At 45.7% G+C, this 22,966-nt stretch overlaps 1 protein-coding gene across 1 annotated transcript in view; it reads left to right on the top strand.

The window, feature by feature from the left end:
* Positions 1-596: 596 nt before the first annotated feature.
* The window catches only part of LOC120902196 (serine protease filzig), a 38,537-nt gene continuing 16,167 nt past the window's right edge, over positions 597-22,966 (top strand). Inside the window, exon 1 of the mRNA XM_040310749.1 lies at positions 597-2,134. Within this exon, the coding sequence (XP_040166683.1) occupies positions 1,999-2,134 (136 nt within the window). The 5' untranslated portion in view covers positions 597-1,998. The remainder of the gene's footprint in view (positions 2,135-22,966) is intronic.

Here is a 22,966-nt window from a genome sequence, read left to right as displayed (position 1 = left end):
AAACATCGATAAGATGCTCTTAATAATCCTTACGGAGGCATCTTCAACCTGTCGATCGGGCCCCGCTTCCATTGTTGTGCTACGCGTTGAGCCACCGCAAGGCGAAGAGCCTGACAAGCATGGCGAAGGGTAGAAGAGCAGATACGGAGAGCACACGAAGGAAGCACACAACACAAACGCACACCTCTCAATACATGCTGTGCAGAATCATCTGCACGACGATGGTCGAAAGCGCAGTTGAAGGCGCTACAAACTCATCGCTGAGAGGTGCCAAGAGCGAGAGGCGCAGCGATACTTTCTTCCATCCTTCGCATAGAGCGCCCCGCTCGGTCAATGATGTTTCAATTTCTCGAGAGGCAGCTATCGGGATGCTGCACTGCTCCGGAGCATCTGCCCGCGTAAAGCTCGGTGTACGGTGTCAAGATCCTCCGTACCATTCATCCGAACAAAGTGCGAGCGAAAGACGATAATAGACGGGAGTGAGCAAACGGAACCGTGCTTTCTCTCTCCCAAAGCGGCTGCTTCGGAGTTCTATTATATATGTTGCGCGACCGACGCCGGCTCTATTTCCTACTAGATCCGTGACGACGCAACACCACGGCCACGGCCAGTAACGCGACGTCGCCGAACGCATGCGCAAACCGCGAAGGAATCCGTTCCGAAGCATCCGATCGAAAACCCTCGCGCGGAGAAAGCGATCTGCACGAGCAGCGTGCTGCGGCTTGTACGATAGGAGAGGGAAGCAAGAGAAGCGACCGAGCGACCGACCGTCGTGTGCGAAAGAGAAGTGGCAGTGATACTGCGGGTGCAGTGTGCGGGCCAGAGTGCGAGAGCAGCTCGAAAGAAGCGGTAAAAAGAAAGCGTCCGCAAAACGTGCCTCGGCCCGATCGCAACCAAACTGGGTCCGCTCCGAACGGTGCCGATCCGGAGAAGCGCGGTCAATCCCGACGCAAGACGCAGACGAGCAACACCGTCTCGAGCAGGACCGCCGGAACGCGCGTCGCGAGTGCTACTTTCTTTTCACGCGACCGCACGCAATTCGCTTCATGCGCAAGCGAACCGGAGCGGTGTTAGTGTAACGGCAAAGCGAACACACCAAGTAAAAAAACAACCGGGCCAACTGGGCGAACTGCAACGCGTACCGAGCGCGTGCCATTTGTTGTTGTCATCCAGTGTGTTTGGGTGTAACTGTGTATCGTGTGATTGTTCTGTTTTTGTCTCGAGTTTTGTTCGTGCTAGATCGGCAAACGTGAACCCAACCAAGCACTAGTGACTCAGTGGCAGTGTTAAAGATCCTACCAAGAGGAAAGACCTCAACGATAGTGCAGGAAACGAACAGTTGCGGGCAACATCCCACGACCGGTGCCGCTTGGCTCCAGGAACTTGGACACGTTCCACCGCTAAGGGAAAGTTCAAGGTTCTCTTTCCTTGGAATCTTGGGTGAAAGTGACCGACGGGCAAGTAAGGCGAACGTAACTTCCACCGCGCACGTACACAGAAACGTACGCCCACGGATACACTCGGTCCGGATGTGAGATCCGGGAGATCAGTCCAGGGCCGCATTACATTTTCGGGACCGTCAGAAGTTCGGGAGGACGCTTTAAGTGCTCGCCAGGGGCACAACGAGAACAACCATCCCAAAACCGGATCTAAGACGGTTACGTATCGCTATCGTACCGTACGCATCAAGGGGAAATCGTCCCGCCGTGTTCGAGGCTCACCCGAGCAGTCACCGCGCTGTCAATTAACTGACAGGAGGGTGTGATTACTGTCTGGTAGAATTTGGAAGAACGAACGAAGGCGAGGTGTAACAATTGTGTCCGATCCCTCAGCCACCGCCACCCGCTGAGCGTGTGTTTTGTGTGTTTTAGACCCAAGTGTGCTCAAGTTCGGTTCATCTGTTTTCCCAGCCCAGAGTAGTGCCAAGAGTGTCAGTGACTGTGATAACTCATCATCCGGGAGAAGTGCCGCGCTTCACACAACACACGGTTGCCTCGAATGGGGAAGGCAATGGCAAACGGTCAGCGCCGGCAAGCGGCCAACGGCTGGATGCTGCCGCTTGCGGTAGCACTGCTGGCTGCCATCGCACTGCTGACCGCGTCCGTAAATGGGTTAAGTTCAACAGGTGAAAGAGGTAAGCAGGCTTCATCGCATAAACCGGTCTCGACCGATCAGGTGTGTCAGGTGCGGGGTTTCTTTTGTTTTTGTGTCTGTGCTCTGTTGTTTTGTTGGTCGGATTCGCTTTCGGGTTCGTTCTTTTAAAGTGATCTTGACAGGCTGAAGGGCAAGATTATCACTGCCAACGAAGACTGTTTCGTTCAGTGAGGTCGGTAGAGTGTTCACTAGATTTAGAAGATAGATCGTAGCTGATTAAGATCAGCGTTGAAGTTTCTTGTCAAAAAGTCATGTTTGGGTGTTTTCTCAAGCGTTTGTTTGGCACGATTACTAGGTGATGTGATCGGCATGCCATTGCGCAATCTATGTGTCATTTTGATCGTTTTAAATTTGAAAAGGATGCATTTTTAAGTTTCTAGTTCTCGCAAACAAGCAAGTAAAGTATGCAAAATATTACAACAAAAAGAGTTCGTTATGAATATTCAATTAGAAAAAAAAGCTCTTTAGTCGCTGTAGTTTAACGTGTTTAAAACATTTGACTTTATCAACAAACACAACCAATAAACCGTTTTAATACGAAACACGAAGCAAAAAAAACTTTAACGGACCGGCACGCTTTCCTTTCGAACAGAAATGTTGCTATTTTTTATTCCCATTCACTTGCTAAACGGACTATTTATGCTTACGAATGCAAATTATGGGGACGCGACCGTCTGGACCGTATGTGACCTTAGTCATATCATATTTTATCGCGCGCTCTTTTGATAATAGCGAATCAAGCGCTTTCTAATTTTTTCTCATTTGCTTCGGGCGATATTATCTATTTCATGTTTATTAATGTGTGGCATAATTCGGGATTGGATTATTATAACCGATCATTAGTTTCTTTTTCCATATTTACTAACTATATGAGAACAAAAGTTGTCAAGATGTTAGCTACGTTGTTTTTCCAATAAAAATATTGTGACTTTTCTCTATTACTTTTGATGATGATTACGATTGGATTTCTTTAGGTTTGTTTTTCTTCGTAAATTTATCTTCTGTTTTGCTTTTAGTGGCTCCAGAATCAATGCAATTGTAGTCGTTGGTATATATTTTGAGATATGTCTCAAAATTTTTATCATGTTCTCTTCTGGTATGTTTTAGATGCCTCATCCAAAAATGAATCATTTGGCAGGGTGATGTCATGCTTAGCTGAAATGTGCATAATGAAATTCCACTTTAAAATCCTGATCTAAAGTATTCCAATCCAACAAATTCAAGAATAGCTTTTTTTTAGTGAACAAGAAGATGTTTCAAATGAAATGAACTTAATGCTCATTCAATATACAGGGTTTTCCAGGGTTTCTCATAGTTGTGGGACACTTCCTAGACTCATTCCCTTTGGAAGTGAACTTCACACGTTGGAAATTGAACTCTATAGCACCCTTGTCCCGTTGGACAAGCTCTTTGGAACTTCCTATTGGATTTGTCCAACAAGCGTGCTACAGAGTCCAATTCCTAATACATTAAGTTCATTTCACGTAAGAAAGTGTTTATAAAGTGTCCCACAGCTATGAGAACTCCTGGAAAACCCTGTAAAAGCGATACAAATGGCGATCATCACAGATTACATACTTGCTTTAAGATCACCTGTTCTCGTTCAACTTGCCCTTTGATCATAGGATCTATGTCAAGTGTTGGTACCAATTTCTCGCCATTAGATCACTTCCGGAGCTTTCTTCCGAAGGTTCATTCAGTGTGCTTTAACGATCAAGCGATTAGGCGATTATACAATGATCGAACCTCAATCTCAAACTCCACTCTCTGATCGCTGTCCTTGCCAGTAATAATAATAATAATAATTGACGATCTGTCTATATTCAACGACACGCACCCGACCATAAGAAAGCGGCCACATGCTCAGTGTAAACAAGTGGCAACCCTGTCCCTCCCAAGCTCTCTAATGAGCACCGGCACTGGATCACGCCATAGTAAACTAGGCAAGGTGCAGCAGACCTGGCCCACCAATCTGCACAGTAATTGATCAGTGCATTAGATCGAGGTTCATCAATAGCGTTGAAGGGAGAAAGAGCTTCACAGGAAGCGATCGGCTAGGCGTTCGCTCTACGGCAGCTCATTTTATAGACCGTGCACAGGACGCATGGCAATGGCACATGGGAGCCACCATCCGGAAGGAGGTTATCGCTGCTGCCATCAAACAAGTTTGTGAGCTCGGCCGTGTTTGCGTGAGTGCGCGCGCGTTGTTTTTTTTTTTCCTGCGCGTCTCATTTTCTCTCCCCCCGTCTATGAGGGCGATCGATCACCCAGTACAAACACGGACACCCCCGATTCCGGCCATCCGATGGCCCGATGCTCCAGAAAAGCTCACCACCACCAGCACAGTCTCCGGAACGTTTCAAGGTGGCCGTGTTTACGCAGCTTGCGCGCACCCCCCGGGGTCCGGTAATTAATCACCAGCTCATCGGTTGCGCTTTCTTTTTCCGTGCTTACTTTTAATTATCGCCATTATTCGGATCACCCGAATCAATTTATGTAACGGATCTCGCACGCCCGTCATGGGCACATGGGAGGCATCTAACATCCAGCAAGATGCCACTGGTGGTTGCTTTTGGTTGTTTAGTGCCCTCCCTCAAGCTGTACAGCCATGACAGACTGAAGGAGCTCCAAGGCCAATGGCAATCTGCGCGCTTTGGATCGATCACGAATCAATCCGTTGCAGTTTTCACGCTTCACGGCCAGATCACACCAAAAAACCATCCTAATAAAGCCCGGACGGTCATGGGAAAGCATAGCTTTGCGCTGTTCCCTCACCTCCACTGAACCCACTACCACCGACCCAGCGTGACACAGGAACGGATCATTTCACCGGTAATTGTTTGGGGGTTTTTTGATTAGAAATTGATTGCAATGGCACACCGGAGACGCAAGAATTCGGTGACCTAATCTGATTTTTCTTGGTTATTCATTCGCATTTTCTTTACGTAATGGAAACCGTAGATGAAATGCGTACCTTACCTCCCCCCATCGTTCGGTAGGTACAGTTCGTACGAGATCTCATCAAACTGGCCACCGTACCTCACCGCCTCGATCAGGCGCGAAAGCAAGAAGCAAATCAACTAGCCAAACAAAGCACACACACACACACACACACACATGCGCATACAATACTCACACAACGAATGAGGTAGGAAAAGCTTTAATCGCTTCCATAACGATTGCATCTCGTTCCTTTCGTGTGCTTCCTCTATTCTACGGATTTTCGTAACGACGGCCGAAACACTCGCCTCCACACACACACACACCGCACCGTGTAGAAAAAGGGCCGTTTCGGTGTCGATCCGGTTTCGGACCGAACTTGATTTCAAATCGTCCACCGCTTTTGAGGAGGTATTGAGGGGGTCAATTATACTATACAAAAGCCGGGTCAAGGTTTCGGAAAGCTGGGAAAACCATCTTCTGCCTTCCCGCCAACATCATTCGATCGAGCAATAGAATGCATCCAAATCTCACAAAAACTATGCATAGAAAAGCAATTGGAAATGAGAATGAACTCTGTATCGAATGCGATGATCAAGGTTAGTAAATCTTGGATGTTTTGAGCATTTTTTTATTGGTCGTGAGAACAACTCTCTCGATAAGCAGTAGATAACCATCGACAACATCTCATCTGATGCCAGCAACAACACTGCTGCCGAACCGGTGACCGGTCCCGGTGTTCCTTTTCGATGAGATTTCCCACCCGCGTCCACCCGCGCGTGTGTTTCGCTTGCCTGCTTCAAATAATATCCACTTTTCCATTCGATTTCCCTCCCCGGCCCGGTCGGCGTCCATGCCTAGCGCCCTACAGCGCATCCGTAAGAAGCCACCCGAAAAGTAGGTCTCGGTGTCGAGTTGAAAACATTTTCACCCCACCGGCCCAACTCACCACCCCCTGCCACCATCGGCCAATCGCTTCGGGTTTTGGGTTTTGGTTCGGTTTTCGGTGCACGATCGATAGGATGAGCATGCCGTTTTTTTGCTGCTTCTTCTCTCGAGCGCCATCGTCGCGCCCCGAAATGGCACAAATCATTTGAAATTAAGATAGGTTTTTTTTCGGTGTGGGGGGGTTCGTGCTTGGCGTTGGTAATTTTTTCGCCAGTCAATGGATGGCTTGGATTGGGTCGTTTTCGTGCCGGTGGTTTTCTTTCCTCTTTGAAACGTGCACCGCGGGAAACCGCTGGCACGTAGTGCAGCTTCCCGAGAGAGTGTCGCAGGGAATCGGTGGCCGATGCAAATACGATTTGCACGGAGTGCGCAGAACGAAATGAGGTGTGTGTGTGCTGAAGTCGCCAAATGAATTGGTCAGAGACTCGTTAGCCTGTTTAATTAACATTCTCGCGGTCGTGAGGTGGCAAACAGGCACGATCGATTGTGCCGCAATCTATTGATAGTGGTGGGAATCGTGTTATGATGGGCAGTTCTTTAGGCAATGTTGTTCTACGCTTCTTGATTTGCTATTCGGATGAAAGTTTCTCAAAACATGCAGAGCACAGGGTAGAAACTCATAAACTAAATCAATATGAGATGAAGTGATTGGCATCCAATTCTGGACTGTTTATGTCTTGGATATTTTAGAGTCAAATTCAAAATTATATGTACTAAAAAAGAAACAATATTTATTACTTCACAAATCGTTAGATTCCATCAGAAATTTAGACCTTAATTAATATAAGTATTGTCCCAATATATTTTCATGAAAATCGGTTTTTACAACTAATTGAGGCATTCGGCCGCTTGTTACATGGTTTGTCAAAGTGTCATCAATCATTTAGCCAAATTATTTCTCACTCAAATTGAAGCATTAACGCTTTGTACTCCTTAAAAACCGAAGTAATGCTTCCATCTTCTAATCATCTGAATCTGACACTCACGCCCTAACTTTACTTTCCAACGGCATTTCAATATCGTAAAGCGGGGTTGATAACTTCATGATAAATCATCTCGAATCGAGTGAAATCTCTCAATCTTTCCCGCTCATTGAATCCATCTCAAGGTGCCGCTTGCTCCGTTTCAGACTTTTTATTTTTCATCCACGAAAACAATAGCACAATAACGCTCAAAATCACACTACTAACGAGCACCTGAGACGCGCCAACAGATGTAGCGACCATGCGATCGGCCCCCTCCAAAACATTACGCCTGTCACGAAACCGCACCCCATAAATCATCCATCAATAAATCATTCATCGGATGAAGGCGGTGTTTTGTTGTTGTTACTTCTTTCCCGTGCGACAGCGTACCGCCGGGAACGGGCAAAATGAGTCACTGATTACCCTACTTAGTGGGCCATTTTCACCGCCGGCACTAATCACGGCCGCTGGAGGATGTGTACATCGTGCCATCGAGCCACGATTGCACCAGTGTGTACCGGCGCCTCAATGAAGCTATAACTGTCAACGCGATCCAAACATACCTGATTTGCTGTTAACTCTTCGCATCCGGATAGATCCATCAGATCGAACGCCATCAGTGGTGACGGTGGCGGATGAACGATTCTGGACTCCGGCAAGATCTGGGTCGGCAGACCGTTCAGCTCAGCCCGACCGGACGCGAGATGTTTTGCCTGGGGAACGAGTTCTTATCAACTGGCGAGCGAAAGAGACAGAATACACGACCTCTAGCAGCATTCCAGAACCGTTACTTTTTGAAACAGCTAACCTGCGCCAAGTATCAACATCCCCTAGCAAACGTGGCAAGACGGACGGGTACGGGGAATGTATCTACTGTTAGAATTCCTCGCCACTCAGGGAATTGCTTCCTGTTCTGGCTGCAAACCAGCCCGCCGCTCGGCCAAACGCGAAAGGATGTTATCAATTAGTGCGCATCCTCAGCATCCTCGTATCTGCTGCATGTTCTGCTCAATCGGCCATACCCATTACTCAACCGGCTTTTACCCGGATATTACACAACAGCAGGTCTGTGGCAAAGGCCCGGGCATGCCTCAAGCGCACGTCACCGGGGACTGCTATTTCCGCAACTGTCACCAAGGCGCACGGCATCAAGAAAGTAGCGCCGCAGGCACGAATTAACGCTCAAGAAATTACAACGGTACAAAACAGCCGCACTATGTCGCGGATCTAACCACACCTGATTGGAGCAACAGCAGACAGCAGTACGTCTGTGCCAAGGTATCGGCACGTCCTGCCATCCTTTCTTGCAAACCGAGCGTTCGAGGTGAATATTCTCGGAAAAGGTTGACACGCGGCGAAAGTTTTTCGGGCGTTCGCTGGTACGGGTGCTGACGGTAAATTCGGGAAGTACCACGTACGTCCGGGATGCGTCAGCAGGGTGAGCACGCGAAAGCGTGTTTAATTAAGTTTGAGTGAAATTAGTTTAAAAGGCTTGCACAATGACGCACGACAAGAAGGAAGGTTGCTATGATAAAGAGGATTAATCTGTTTAGAAATGAGGAATTTTAAAACGCAGTGAAACTAGACGTATGCATGATAAGTTTGTAGGCTTTAAGGTCTACTCTTATCAATCTAGGCATACATAAGAAAGAAGCAAATGTGTAGATAGCAGCATACAAACATAATGAAATTTTGAGCACCTCTACAAGAAGAAACCTAAATTATTTTTTCACCTCAACTAAAGCTTAAAATTAGATTTTTTGTATAAATTATGTCTAAAGCAAAATACAACTTGCTGTTCATTGGATATTAATAGCATTGCTACATATTGTACACTATTCTTCAAACGAAACAGTTGTATTTAGATTAAGGAGGATTTTTATAAGAGTTCACAAAACATCAGACTCATGCATAGAATTTCATAACAATCAATCAACCTCAACCACTTCGTTTACTTCGCTGTTAACCTCATATCATGTAAGGAATACCTCGTCTTTGGTCGATAATTTCATTTTCCTTGTTAATGGTTCTATGTAAAGGGTTACCATTACAATTCTAGATTGACTAGACCTAACATCACTGAGTGACAGAACAATTACACAAAATAATTTGCTTTCAAATTATTTTTTTGCCATCCGTAACACTCAACCTCAACAACAATTTATCATCCAACCCTCATGTTTTACCTTTCCACGTCAATGTTGCATTCTCTTTATCACAATATACTGAAAATTATGAGTCCCTCGCGGCAGACGATGCTTGCTGGCAGGGTTTGATTTAGTGTTTATTGAATTCCGTCTCGGATTCAACCATTTCCACACATACCGGTACGGTAACTTGAAAATGAAAACGGTTATCCCGCGCGTTCCTGCGGGCAAATTCGAATGCAATCCATTTAAGCGATGCGCCCGCAAACCGAGCGCACGAAATCGCCCGCCAAAGACGCTACACTCGCCACAACTTTCTATCCGCTAATATGCTACCATTGAAATGTACCGACCCAAGGTACGGTGCAGCGTCGAAAACGCGCCTCCATTCAGAAGCTGCCCGAACCGTGGTGCGGTGGCGCGAGTTCACGCGAGTTCACTTTCACATTTTACATCAACACGACCAGTGGCCAGCAAGTGGGGTATCTGGGTGGGGGAGCCGCGTCACCGTACAGTACAAAATAATGCCCCCCATCGCACATGGAACACGAAACAATCGAACAAAAAAAAATAAGTAAACGGGATACAAGGTGCAAGAAGTTGGCCGAAGGTTGGGTAGGGAAGCGACTAGCTCACGGGAGTCGCGAACCTTACTGGTTCAGAGGAGGAGTGAAGTGAAGAGAAAAGGGACTCTGGATGTGTGTGTGTGTAAATACGATTCGATAAACATATATTTAACTCACTTTCATCCTATTCTCATCGTATTGACACATGGCAGCCGTTCACAAGCGGGAACCACACCGCTCAAATGCACTCTAGACAGTCTAGAAAGCCCGGGTGATCGTGGTTTAGTCGTTTATAGCAGACAAAACATACCTAAAGACACACACACTCACAAACACACAGGGGCATAAAATTGTCCAGAGGATTTGCCTAACCCTCGTCACACATGATTAGTGTCCCTACCATGTTCTGCTTCGGTACTCTCCCGTAGTTCTTCCGTTCGCTGTCGCCGAATGGCTTGATTTCACGCGACATGTGACACAGATGGTGACATGCGTCATCCTTTATGCCGAATCGGAATTCAAGCGTGCCGTGCCGTGACGGGTCGTCGCTCGATAGAAGTGAAAGCCCTCGCGTCGCTGCTGCTGGTGCTGTCCCACAGTGCTGGGGCGACACATATATGCACATAACTCTGGCACCAAAATTGGCTCTGTCAAAGGAAATCGATATTTGCTCAAGTTCCGAACCGGTGGAATTGAAATTGGGCGACCTCCCAATAAAATCGGTAACAATAGAATCAACATTTGCAAACCGGGGACAGGTTTTGGGACAGGATTTTCGTTGCAGTGGAGTTGGGCGGTTTGTTTGTTTTGCATAGAAAGTGCTTCGCCGGAGTGGGGGATGATGGCATTTGTTTAATTTACTATGCGAATTATACGTTTCTGCTTTCTTCACATCATGAGGTAAGCGTTAAGCGATTTGTTTGATGTCTCCTTTCGAAGGAGACAATAAACTGCGGAGTTAACATTCAACTTGAAAATGTTGTGCCTTTAATCGTATATTGATTATTCAAGAAACATTCTTCTACTACTGTGAAATACTTCGACACAAATGATAGACCAAAACAGTATCAAGCAACACAAAACCTTCCTCAAGGCGTTGGCCTATCAAAGCCGCTACTGCTTCTCCTCCATAATACCTCCTACCTTCTACCACCTTAACAAGACACTGGTCCGACCAGATTCTCCCTGATTTGTATACGCTAATTCGTGAAAATAATAATGCCTAATTGTAGCCGATGGAAGTTGGCTGCAATCATCCACACTAGCGGGATCCATCACCTCCAATAGAACCCCGTTCCACCCAAGTTCTCCCTCCCCAACAATCCGGACACGTAGTACGCGTAAGAATCCGGTTGGGTGGAGAAATGAAAATCCGCAGTGTGTGCGAATGATGCTGGGCTATGTTTGTGCCGTGCCAAACGAATACGGCCCCCGTGAGGTCAAATACCTTCTAACGGCTCCCAGAGACCGATCGTGCTCGTGGGACGGGAGAGCAACAAAAAAGCCTCCGAAGGGGAGCGGTTTTGTTTCATTTCTAGCCCCAAGACGCCACCCAGCATGAGCGTGGAAAGAGCAGAAGAAAAGCGTCTGTTTGTGTGAGTAGAGCCAAAAATGAGGCAAAAAAGCGTGAATCTGTTTATTACCATAGCGGGCGGGCTCCTAATGCTGCCGGCTCAATCAATCAGGTGGATAATGGGTGCAGATTGTAGCCGCTGGAGGACAAAATCGGTACGGTTTGATGTGTTTTTTTTTTATTATTATTTCGCACGTCTTCGCCCCTTGTACAACAAATGTGTCACCTTTAGTTTCCTTTAGTGTTTCCTGTTTTCGCAACAACACAGCTATGCAAATAGATGTCCACTTTTACTTTTCGGCAAACAAACAACCTGCATGCGGCACAAAGAAAGGGAGTGATAAGTGTGAGGTGTCTTACTCGTTGTGCCTTTATGGTAAGAACGGTTTAAGCTTGACGTCGTACGCGTACACACCAGACGTTCCGATATGTCACGCACAGTGATACGATCGTTACGGAACGGAAACTTAAAGGCAAACAAAAAGCAACGGCGAGAAGGACAGAAGACAGCGCCGTGCATAAATTCCACCGTGCATCGTCAATGAAGAGAAAGCGTCGATATCGGCACCTTCCGTTCGCTTAGAAAATTGGCATCGAAAAACTGTATCCACCCACCGACGCCAGGGTGATCGGCTTCTGGCTTCAGTTGCTCGAGGAAAAACGGTTTTTGCTGTAGAAGAAAATAGCTGCTGCCATCTTGCTGCAGCATTTTTTCCCCCCCAAATGCACGGAAGTATCCACGTGCCAGTTCCTTTCTGCTAGACAGCGACTCGTATTGATAGTTTCGCCCCGAAACCTTACCTTAGCATTAATCGAGCTTAATACAATCCACACGATTTATCTTTCGCTCTATTCCCGCAGCACTGAGCCGATACTCGGGAACGATACCGGCCTAGCCGAATAAGGCGCGTCACGCTTTTTCCTCACCATTTCCACCCCATTACGTACGGAGGAGTCCCGCACTGGGAAGCGGGAAACTTAACTTTCCATTCTTAAAGCGCGATCGGCTAGGTGATTGTGTGTTCGAATCGGTTTCAATTTCTCTGCCCCAAACCGTAGGCACTAAACAGCAAATGGAACGGATAGACCGAACGGTATCAATCAACGGGGAAATGGAGTGCGCCCGGATCGATGGAAAATTTTGATTTCAAGTGCATTCACGACATCCGGGAAATTGGGGAGGGAAACAATGTGGAATTTGATTACTGAGTGCACTAGATCTCCTTTTGGACAATGGACTTCCCTCTGTTTCTCATCTTAATCGACAGCTGAGACTATGTTCACGATAAAAATCATTCGCAACCGCTGCAAAGAGAGAGAGAGAGAGAGAGAAAGAGAGAGAGAGAGAGAGGAGAAAGAGAGAAACAACTCCAAACCACATAGATCACATCGATCGATGATCGGTTTCGATTTCTTTCCGATCGATCGATCGCTTACTCACACACACACATATCGAATATCGTGGCCACTGCAACCCGACCGAAGCGCAAAAGTCAATGTCCAAAATTACCGGGCTGCCGAAATCTATCTACCCCTTTCCCTCCCTTCCAAAACTGCTGGCGCCATATATTGATGACCAAAAGTGGCTTACGATGATTTCAATGGAAAGTGAAAACTGGTCGTCAATGGGTTGCCCATTTTTTCACATTTGCCACCCCATTCTTCTTTTGTGGTGTGCTGTCTACGGTGCTTTTTTCGCAACAATCAAACTGACATTTCGGTGATAATGGGCGATTGACCACGGATGAGTTCATCTTCTTCCGCATGAGGGGTAGCCCCTGTCAACGGGAAGCCATTTTTTTCCTTCATGATGATCCTTCTTGTAGTATTTGCTTCTTCGTTTAAATCTTTGCTTTGTGACGACCGCTCATGCATCATGCATGTGCGAGGATATGTTTTTTAAAACCTGGGATCCCATCGCATCAGGTCTTTCTGCCGAATCTTCCACATTCCGCATTGTTTGTGGCCCGTGAAAGGGAACCGCGGTGAATGGTTGGGTAGAGAAATTTCCCATAATTAACCACGCGCTGCATGATAGGGTGAAGTACCAAAAATAGCTCTACCAAACAGTAGAGTGTAATGTCTGCCTGTCCTTTCCTTAAATGCGCGATTGTTGTTGTTGCGTGGCTGAATTTGCGTCACTATTCCGCAATTAATGATCGTGCTGCATCACGTTATTAAAAGTTGATTTTTGTTTTTTTTTTTGCAAGATCATATTTACGACACAAAGAGGTGTGAGAAGTATGTGTTGTTTGTTCATAAAAAAGCCCTAAACTGTGGCTCAGATACGTACCCCTATCCAGAGGGTTCGGCATTAAAACCGGTTCATTCTTAAGCCTTGCAACAATCTCCTTCGCCTTTGTTTGTGAATGTCCTGTGTTTGCGTCTGAAAGTATTTATTTCGTGGAAGAGCTGCTCGCTTCTGTCATGTCAGACGCACGGAGAAAGTTGTACCGAAAACAACTACACCCGGAACGGATCTCCCGCATCCAGACAGCATCAAAGCCTTGTGCGCGCGCTTAACATTCACCAACGGCGCACGGTTAAAGTGCAACGTAACGCGGCAATCACGTTCCTTTTTTTTTGGTACCGTTCTCGCGCGGAAGACTTATCAGATGGTGAGGCCGTGGCAGCATGCTGCTTGCACAGAACATGCAATAACCTTCACAGTATCGATCGCTAGGCGTAGGATGAACAGCATAGGAAAGAGGGCCAACGGGAGAGGACCATTCGGGTTAGCTTCTAGCAATCGGGAATGAACGATACCGGCTTTGGTGGTTGAAACTCGTAGTTCTTTAAAGGAAACCAGTCCTAGATTTATTGCCCATTGCCTTAACACTGACGGGTATGAAGCGCTTTAAAACAGGCATAAAGAATAGAGAAGTGGGATGCTTGAAAAGAATGTTGGATTATACAACTTTATTGCGCTTGATTCCTGCTGTTAGACGTGGCATCGAATTTCACCAGTCAACTCAACAAGTGCCTCATGACGTTGCATGACTAAACAAATATCTTTTCGTTGTTTGATTGTATAAAGTAGCTTCTACAAATTGAGATGTTCTAATGTTTACAATATTTCCAAATTTTACTATCAGCAATGGTTGACTCCACATGTATTAAGGACATTAAATCTCAATGTTTCAATCCAAGTATTCACAACTAGAACAACGTTGCGGAACAACATCTCTTGTTCATAACATCCTGTTTGTATATTGAAAAGGACCATCTAGCTCTGTATATTTAAAAAAGAAAGTCATTCGATTGTCTCAATAGCTCCAAATAAAACAATTCCTCAATATCTTGACATTCCTATTCACCCCGGTGAACCGGTCGGATTATCGCGATCGTTTTCCCTTTCATTACACACGACGAGAATCATCTTACTCTTACGCACCTCAGTTCCCGCCTTTTGCATAGCTTTCCCGCGCTCAACTTGTCACAGATCTTCGCTGGAACGTAAATAAATTCCCCGCCGAAAGAAGGCTAGTAAAAGCAAGGCAACAAGGCAATCGCCTCACGCCACGTCTTGTCGTCCCGGCCCGGGCAGTAATTGTTTCACTAACCTACATCATCGCACGCCCGGACCTCGGTGGATGACCGAAATCATAAACCGTCAAATTCATCCACCAGACCATTTCCGCGTGCCGGAGCAGCACAGCCGGAGAGACTGCGCGAAACCAAACAACCTTCCCCGAAAAAAGCAGAACGAACACGAACGCGACGGAAAACATTAAACGGAACGTTCCATTGACTCTGGCGGTTTGTTGTCTGCTTTCGGTGACCGTCTTGGTTAGGAAACCGGAAAGCAGCTAATCTAAACTGGTGCGAGCATTTGTGTGTCTGTTGTTTTAAGCGAAAACGTCAAACGCTCAAAACTCCTCGGCCGACCGGTGGTTTGATGTCATCCGTCAACGGTGAGCAACTGCGGGTAGCAGCGAGGTGACTTTATGTGTGTACTATGTTTGCCTCATCGCTTCTTTTGCACGGAACCGGGTCGAGGTTACGGAAGCTCGATTGCACTGCCGGCAATCACCTGAGGAGAGTATTAAAACATTTATGCCACAACATCATGGCTACACTTGTCCGCCGGCATTCGTGCTGCCATATTTTGGAGCAGTCGCCTGTACCAAGTTGTCCGGTGTACCCATTTCCTGTCAAACGGAACTGTGGTAGCGCTTCTTTTTCTTTTGCGGCACCGATTGCACCATTTTTTGAATTTTATTACATTTTTCTTTCGCGTCTACCCACCAGCTGAGCTTTTTCCCACAATCGACCGGGGCAATGTGGACGGTTGGGACGGCCAATTCGTCCCAAAAAACGACCAAACGTCACGTTTTAGGGATGGTAGGGAAAAAAAGCTTTGCCCGTACTTCGTGTCAGCTATGACGCAGGTTGCAACTGGGAGGGATGCAAAATTGCACTTGCAAAAAACGTAATGCGGCAGTCGATTTACTGCTCACATCATCTGTCACTGCAGAGAGATTGCATTTACGATACAGATGCTCTGATGAAAGCAGAAAATCAGAAGTTTTTTTATTGCCCTTTCATGTTTGCTGATTAAGGAAGACGTTTCTCCAAAAATGGGAAAATATAATGAGAAATGCTATAATTACTTTTTTGATTTTTTTTTAGTGGAACAGCGAAAGTAAGTCAATCTCAGGCTTTCAATGAGGATACCCTAATTATTGGGCCCATGTTTATGACATTCATCAGCGGGCCCAAACAACCCTTATCATGCGCACATAAATTTAATTTAAATGCAAACATAATTAATCACAGCGTTTGGCTGGAAAATCAGTGGACAGCAGTTTTCCCTTTTTCCCCCAATTGGATCGTTGGAATCAATTTTCTCTCCCCCTCAATCGGGGAACTTCATCTAGGCCACGGGAGATCCAGTTCCGCTACGTCCCAATTCTGTCAGCCCGCTGCTGGCACCGGAAGGCGGAACGAAAATTCACTTTTCACCAACAACACCATCTCACTAGCGGTTACGGTTCGTAGTGCAGATCACAGTTTCACCGGCAATGTGGAAAACTAGCCCGAAAGTGAAGCAAAAGCTACTTGAGCATGATCATGATTGCACACACACACAAACATACACCCCCATTAGGAAGGAGGAATAATGGGGAACTGCTAGTTGGCAGCAACCCTTCTTGGGATTGTTCTTTTGCGCCCCAGGTAGCTTAGCCTGCTGGTGATGGTAACGCTTTCTTGCATTTGAAAGGGAAATTCCCACTTTTCCAATGATTTCCTACCGCCTACCAAGACACGGTGAGCTTTATTCTGGGCTGCTCAATTGAAATGCTGCTTAGAAATAGAGGAAAAACCGATCCGGTAGGTTGGTTTTACCAACCTTTTCTTCCGATTCGAATCAACAACCGCATTGTTGCTTTTCCTTTCATTTTGATTCCGTTCTTATTGGGTTACGGGAGGGGTGTGGGAGTTTATTTTCCTTTTCATGTTTCCTATTCCCAATATTTGTCCCCCCTTTCATCTTCTTACCAATGTCCCCGTGAACTCAAAGCCCGCCCATTTATGTTAATCATTTATTGTGACAGCTTTCGACAGTCGGTGCGGATCACCGTTTTACGGCCGGTGGCTTTATTTTTCCGGTATCCGGCGGGGCAAATTATCCGCGGTCTGTCGAACACGCAAAACAAACATTGGATCACCAAGTGGATGTGGTGGGGATTGTATTGTTTTCCCCATTTCTCCCACCAAGCGAGGAGCAACGTTATAAAATTAGCAACCGGTCAATTTCCGTTCCGTTTATTGGCGGGCTGGGTTTTTGCTATTTTTGGATAATAACACCGCACCAGGTGAGCCATTCCGCCTTATCGGAAAGGGAAAGTTTTGTTTGTGTGTGTGTATATGGGGTTTTTTCTTTGTTTTGTGGTGGAGGAAAAATTAGAGGGTTTTACAAAGTTTCCCTCAAAACCTGTGCGTGTTTGGGCTGACCCAATCTGTGCTCATTTCGCATTCATCCGGGTGACCGGAGACTGATGAGGTGCAAAACTAAACCAAAAAGAAAAGCGTACCAGTTGTGAGGGTGGAGGGTTTTTTTGCAACGAAAACCTGCAACAACCCTGATGAAAGGTATTATTTTCCCCCGCAAGGCCACAGGATCTGTGTGCAATTATTATTCGTACCGAAAATGTTACAGGTGACCGTTTTCTCATCAACCGGTTCTTGCCATGTTGTTGTTCTTTTTTCCTGTTTGTTTTAAAATTCCATCCCACGCGTTGGTGTGCGTGCCAAAAATTTTCAACCCACAACAGTATTGGGTGGGGTAAACAAAAACAACAACCCTTTAGGTATTAATGCGTCCCCCATGATCGTAAAACAAAGTTCGCTTCGGAAACCCGCGCACTGTTTGTTTTGGTCCATCGCAAATGGAACAATGACGTCGTTTGCTGGGAAAGCATTTGCCAATTTGCCGTGTTGAGCTGTAAAGGGGGGCAACAGCAACAAAAAAGAAAGGACAAAATCAATCATAACGGGCTGAGCAGAACGTGTTATGGAACGGATCTATGGTACGTGGGATTTGTGTATGTGTGTAGAGAGTAAAATAAAGCGAGGCGGCAATAGAAATAACAAACCCGCCGCGAGGGTCCACAGTAAACGAAATTTGTTTGGTTTGGTACAGAGGAGAAAGCAACATTGTTGTGTTCAGTCGAGGCAATGTCAAATATATTTTTGTTATTAATTTCATATATATATAATAAAATAAACGTTTCCCATGAAATTGATAATCCACGATGAATAGATAATAGATACTATACATTATTAGGCTGATAAATCTTATGCATTACTAACAGTTTATGATCTTTTGTCTATTTCCAGGTGAGTTCATTTCTTCAACTACAAAAACCTTTACAAACCCAAAAGAATATGCGACTGCATACTAAACATCAGCCCGTAATTGATGTTTGTTCATTCATACCGTGAGTACACAGCACAACAACTCCAGCGAGAAACGATCCACAGACTAGCCCCGGAGCCATGACACAAGCCATACTAAAACCCAAACCGTTCTTAACTCCGTCATCGGAATACGAAATCAGGTTCTAACCCCCGTCCAATGATCTCGAGACTCCTCACAGCTGCATCACAGCTAGAAGCTTTGAAACACAGTTAGCAAAATGCATGGATTGCAATCCATGGGGTGAAATGATAATTTTAATGGACAACGGTGGCTTCCCGAGTGGCCCTGCACACGATCTTCTGAGCGCTACCTAAGCTCTCTCTGTCTCTCTCAAAGTCTTCTCTCTCAACTTTCCACTGCACCCAAAGGGCTCCCCTCTGTCATGTGTATCCATTACCGTGTAAAACCGACGCCTTCGCTGGACATCGCTCTCGGTCTCGGTAAACACGTCCAGGACACTTCTCACTGAAGACGGACAGCGGGCAGCAATCAATCACGTCCGGGATGTTTCGCTCCGAATCGTTCGCGTTGTGGTTGTGGCGTGCCTAGAATGTACCAGCGAAGCCGCACAACAATCAATGCTAGCGTAGAGAAGGAGCATTTGTCGCACGGACGGCACGCAAACGCATTTGCAGCAGCAGCAGCAGCAGCAACATACGCGACGGATATGTATGGCGCACTTGTGTGCGCGCGTATGCCGGCACCCTTCTCCCCATGTACCCGCCCTGTTGGCTGTCCCACATTTGACCGCCGTTTGCGGCAGGCCGAGCGAAAACCGGGCAGAGGAATCCAGGACATAACGGGAATAACGAGTCGGTCCAGCTCCAGCGCGAGCGCGCCTTCCCCGCCCGTATGCGTGTGAGTGCCCGCATGCCTGCACCTCGTTTTGGCAGGAGGGGCAGGGAAGCGCATATGCGGCCGATGCGCACCCGGCTGGGCGTGCTGAACGGTTTGACAAACTAACACATCCCTTCCACCCTTTCACCTGGGCACAGTATTTCCTCAGCACGGGGCCCAGCGATGACGTTCGAAACGCCCGAACGGTTTCTCACCTGCTTATCGTGCTATCGTTCGAAATCGAAACCCATTGACGAGTCACAGCGGAAGGGGTTGCAGCTTGAAATCGCATATCATCAGAGTGCGCTTATTCATTCTTAGTTCTAATAATTTCCGTCTTTTCCGTGAACAAAATACTCCATTCAGATGAGTTTTACTCCATTAAGGGAATTTCTCATTTGTCTTTACTAATCATAATAATCTAATTTGAAACTCGATTTGAGCATCTTTTTCTTCTTCTTCTTATTGTCAACCGTAGTGAGTCTAGGACTGCTATAAGAAAGAATTTGTATTTCTATGACCTACGACCTATTTATGCCAGCTTGGGCCCACACAGTGTTGGAATCCATATCGGCCATATTGTTAAGTCGTACGATCTCAAACGTAAAACATTTATATGAACTCATTGGTTCTTTGAAATTTAAAATGCTTTCTTTTCTAGACGACATAAAATATCATTTATGACATTTTTATCAAACAAATTATCTTACCACCACAAGAAATTATTTAAAATTTTCAACTCAATCAAAGTTGTTACTGCAATTGTGTGTACCAAAATCCATTGCCTGGCATCATGCACAATTTGCCATGAATTATTGATCTTCAGTACAAATTGCGCAAGGAACCCCTGCCTCACAGCATGCAAATCATCTTCCAACGAGTGTGCGACCGAAACAGGTTGCCGTTCGCAAGCCACTCTCTGCACCGCTCACCTGGAGCAATTAATTTACATATCCGCGTAAGAAGTGGGCAGCGTAGTAGCGCCCGAGTTGAACCACAATACCGTTTCCGTTTCTCCCATCTCCAAGAAGGCGGTGGTGAGCTGTAAACAATGCTTGATCTGAACAATTATTTTTAAATCACAATCGACGATCATGTTTGATCTGTTTCGTTTGTTTCGTACGCTTAAAATTCTTGCAAACGCACTTCAGAACCGGGTCAAGCCGCTGGCCGACGATGGGCCGGTACGGAGCAACTTAATTTGTTTCCCTCAAATCCACCACCTGCCACCGGAATGCAGCTCTATTTATAGTCGTATTCTACCGTTTTGTTTTATTGCTGTGTACGTTTATTTTCCACAATCAAATCGATTCATGAACAGCCAGCCCTGTTTGAAAAAGCGTGTCGATGCTTCTCACCAACAGCATTGGGCGGAATTTATGCTTCGGAGAAATACGATACCTCACACATTTCCCTCACACACACACACTCGCATGGACAAGCAGCCAGAGCCAAGAGCGACCACGATCGACAACTTTCCTTCCAATGTGTCATCAAATTCCCGTTCCGATTCAATGATATTCACTTTCTGGCACTGCCGGTAGCTGGCTGTCGGGTGGGATGACCTAGAAAAGGGGTTGACTTTACAATTTTCTAATTCACGCCAGACGCCACTCATTTCTTTTCGGGGGCTTTGGCTTGAACTGGACCGCAAAGCTGTGTGTGCAAATTATCACACCCGATCGCCGTCCCGATGTTCGCTGGATGGGCGGCCGATCGGGCAAGAATTTCTTGCCCGCCTGACCCAGTTTATCGGCTTATGCTTTTCTTTACGACGGAGGCAGCGCATATAACTCACAGGAGCTTTTGCCTCCCCAGAACAAACGTTCTAATCGCAAGCGGGAGAAAACGGTAAAGCGCCCGAAAACGATTTACTTGGGCAGGCAAATTTGCTTACGCCACCATTCGCTTATCGTCCCGTTGCGTTCTGGTGGGAAATTATAAATGATAGCTGGCTTGGCCATAATTTCGGATGCGGAATTTTCGCACAGTTCGCTCATTAAGGCCACATCGATTGGGCGCTTATTGTCTCGCTGCTTGGCTTTTGGGGCGAGAAGCCGGCTGCTGGCGATATTATGCATGCTGATTCGATCGTCCGTCAGATCGTTTGGACAAACAGTTAGCAGTTGTTGCTTATGGTGGCGAAGGAGGAAAGGCTTTGCTAAGCTTCCCGGAAGAACCTTTCGGCTATGGAGGGGTTTTTTTTTGGCAACAATTTCCCACGTCACTGGTGCGTTACTAAATGCGGCAATTTGTCGGCGTTAATGAAGCGGCGCCAGCCTCGAGATCACTCCATTATGCTTTGCGAGCTGAAAAGCGGGCAGTGGGAAGAATTTCTTCCAAATTTACGACCATTTCCATCCACAATAACTCATCTCGCTCGCTATCAAGGAACACCGTTCCTTTCTTCTGTGCACCTTAATCGGTTCAATTGATCGGTTTGAATTGGCCTACACGCGCATATGCATAAACGCGCCTCGAAGCAAAACGTGCACTGTTGCACTGGCCACGAACGCGTGTATCGCTCGATCGGTATCAGTACCGGTACCGCTAGGTCCCGGAATGATCTTCGTTCTTACCCAACTAATCACGTAGAACGAATCTTCTGCACGCTGATCGAGGCCAAAAGCTACGATTGCTGGATACCGTTGTGATAACACTGACTAATAGAACAACATATTTCACGATTGGTTCGGAAAGTCCGAGTAGAGGGAAGAATTTAGAAACACAGTCCTCCTCTTCTACCCCTTTCGCTTCCCACCATCGCTGACCCAGAAATGGACGAACGACAAAATTGGGTCAGTGTGGACTTGTGGCGCTTCCCGCAACGTTCTAGCCCGGTGTGATGTAATCGGGCGGAACAACAACGAACCAAAAAAAAATGAACAGAATAGAAACCAACAAAACACATAATGGATCAATTTTATGAAGATATAAAGCAGCGCGGTGTACAATACGCTCATTAGAAAATACTGTTACCGGCACGCTTTTACGATCCACCGGGCTTTGTATTATTTATGCTGTGTTTAATCGAGCAAAACTTTCTGCGTGAGTGCTAGAGCCGGGGGGGAAAAGACCGTTGGCGTGTGTAAAGATTTATTTTATGTAACACAATTCAATCTGGAACTGGATCAATTGCTCAAGGGGCGTTACTATCTCAATGTGGCGCTGATTACATTGAGTGTTAGCTTAATTTAAATTGGACTTTCGACCTGAAAACGATTGTTCAAATTAGGGTGTTATTTTAAAAGTAATTCAAATTATAGCACAATTTTGCTTAGATAAACACAAAGATCGATCTTTCGAGCAAATGATTCGACGCATTTTAGTAAATGGAATAAAAATCTAAATTTAATTCAAATTTCATTAATTCTGCTTACTGCACGGTATGATTTAGAAACGAAGAAATGATATGCTAAAATTTACATCTATTCACAGAAATATCAATCCCTCCGATAAATTACACTCATAATACAAAATCGTTAAATGACGTTAAATAATACAAATGTTTTTTTGAATATTATTAAATTGCACCCTATTATTTTAACCCTAGCTCTGTTATACCATAATCTTCAGTAAGAATCTTAAAATAAGATTCAACTTTTAAATAATAATAATTATATTTTTGCATATTAGTACCCAGTTAAGATATCAGTCATTAGTTTGTTGCTTATGTAGAACATTCGAATCAATTTTTCGTTTTACAAAATAATCCTTAATTCATTTTATTACAGAGATGACTTCACTGTCTTGATCCTTATAGCTTCTTAGGAAAGCTCCTCGTAATGAGGAGCGATTGTAGGTCGTTTTTGGTTTAATCAAAGATATTTACTCATCAAAACACAAAACATTTCAATCACAAATTACAATAAATATTTACTCTACTTTATTAAGCTCACTTTATTATTCTG

This window comes from Anopheles arabiensis, chromosome 3 (assembly GCF_016920715.1).
Source record: "Anopheles arabiensis isolate DONGOLA chromosome 3, AaraD3, whole genome shotgun sequence".
Taxonomy (NCBI): domain Eukaryota; kingdom Metazoa; phylum Arthropoda; class Insecta; order Diptera; family Culicidae; genus Anopheles; species Anopheles arabiensis.
Note: the sequence above shows the minus strand (reverse complement) of the source record. Positions and strands in the feature narration are given on the sequence as shown.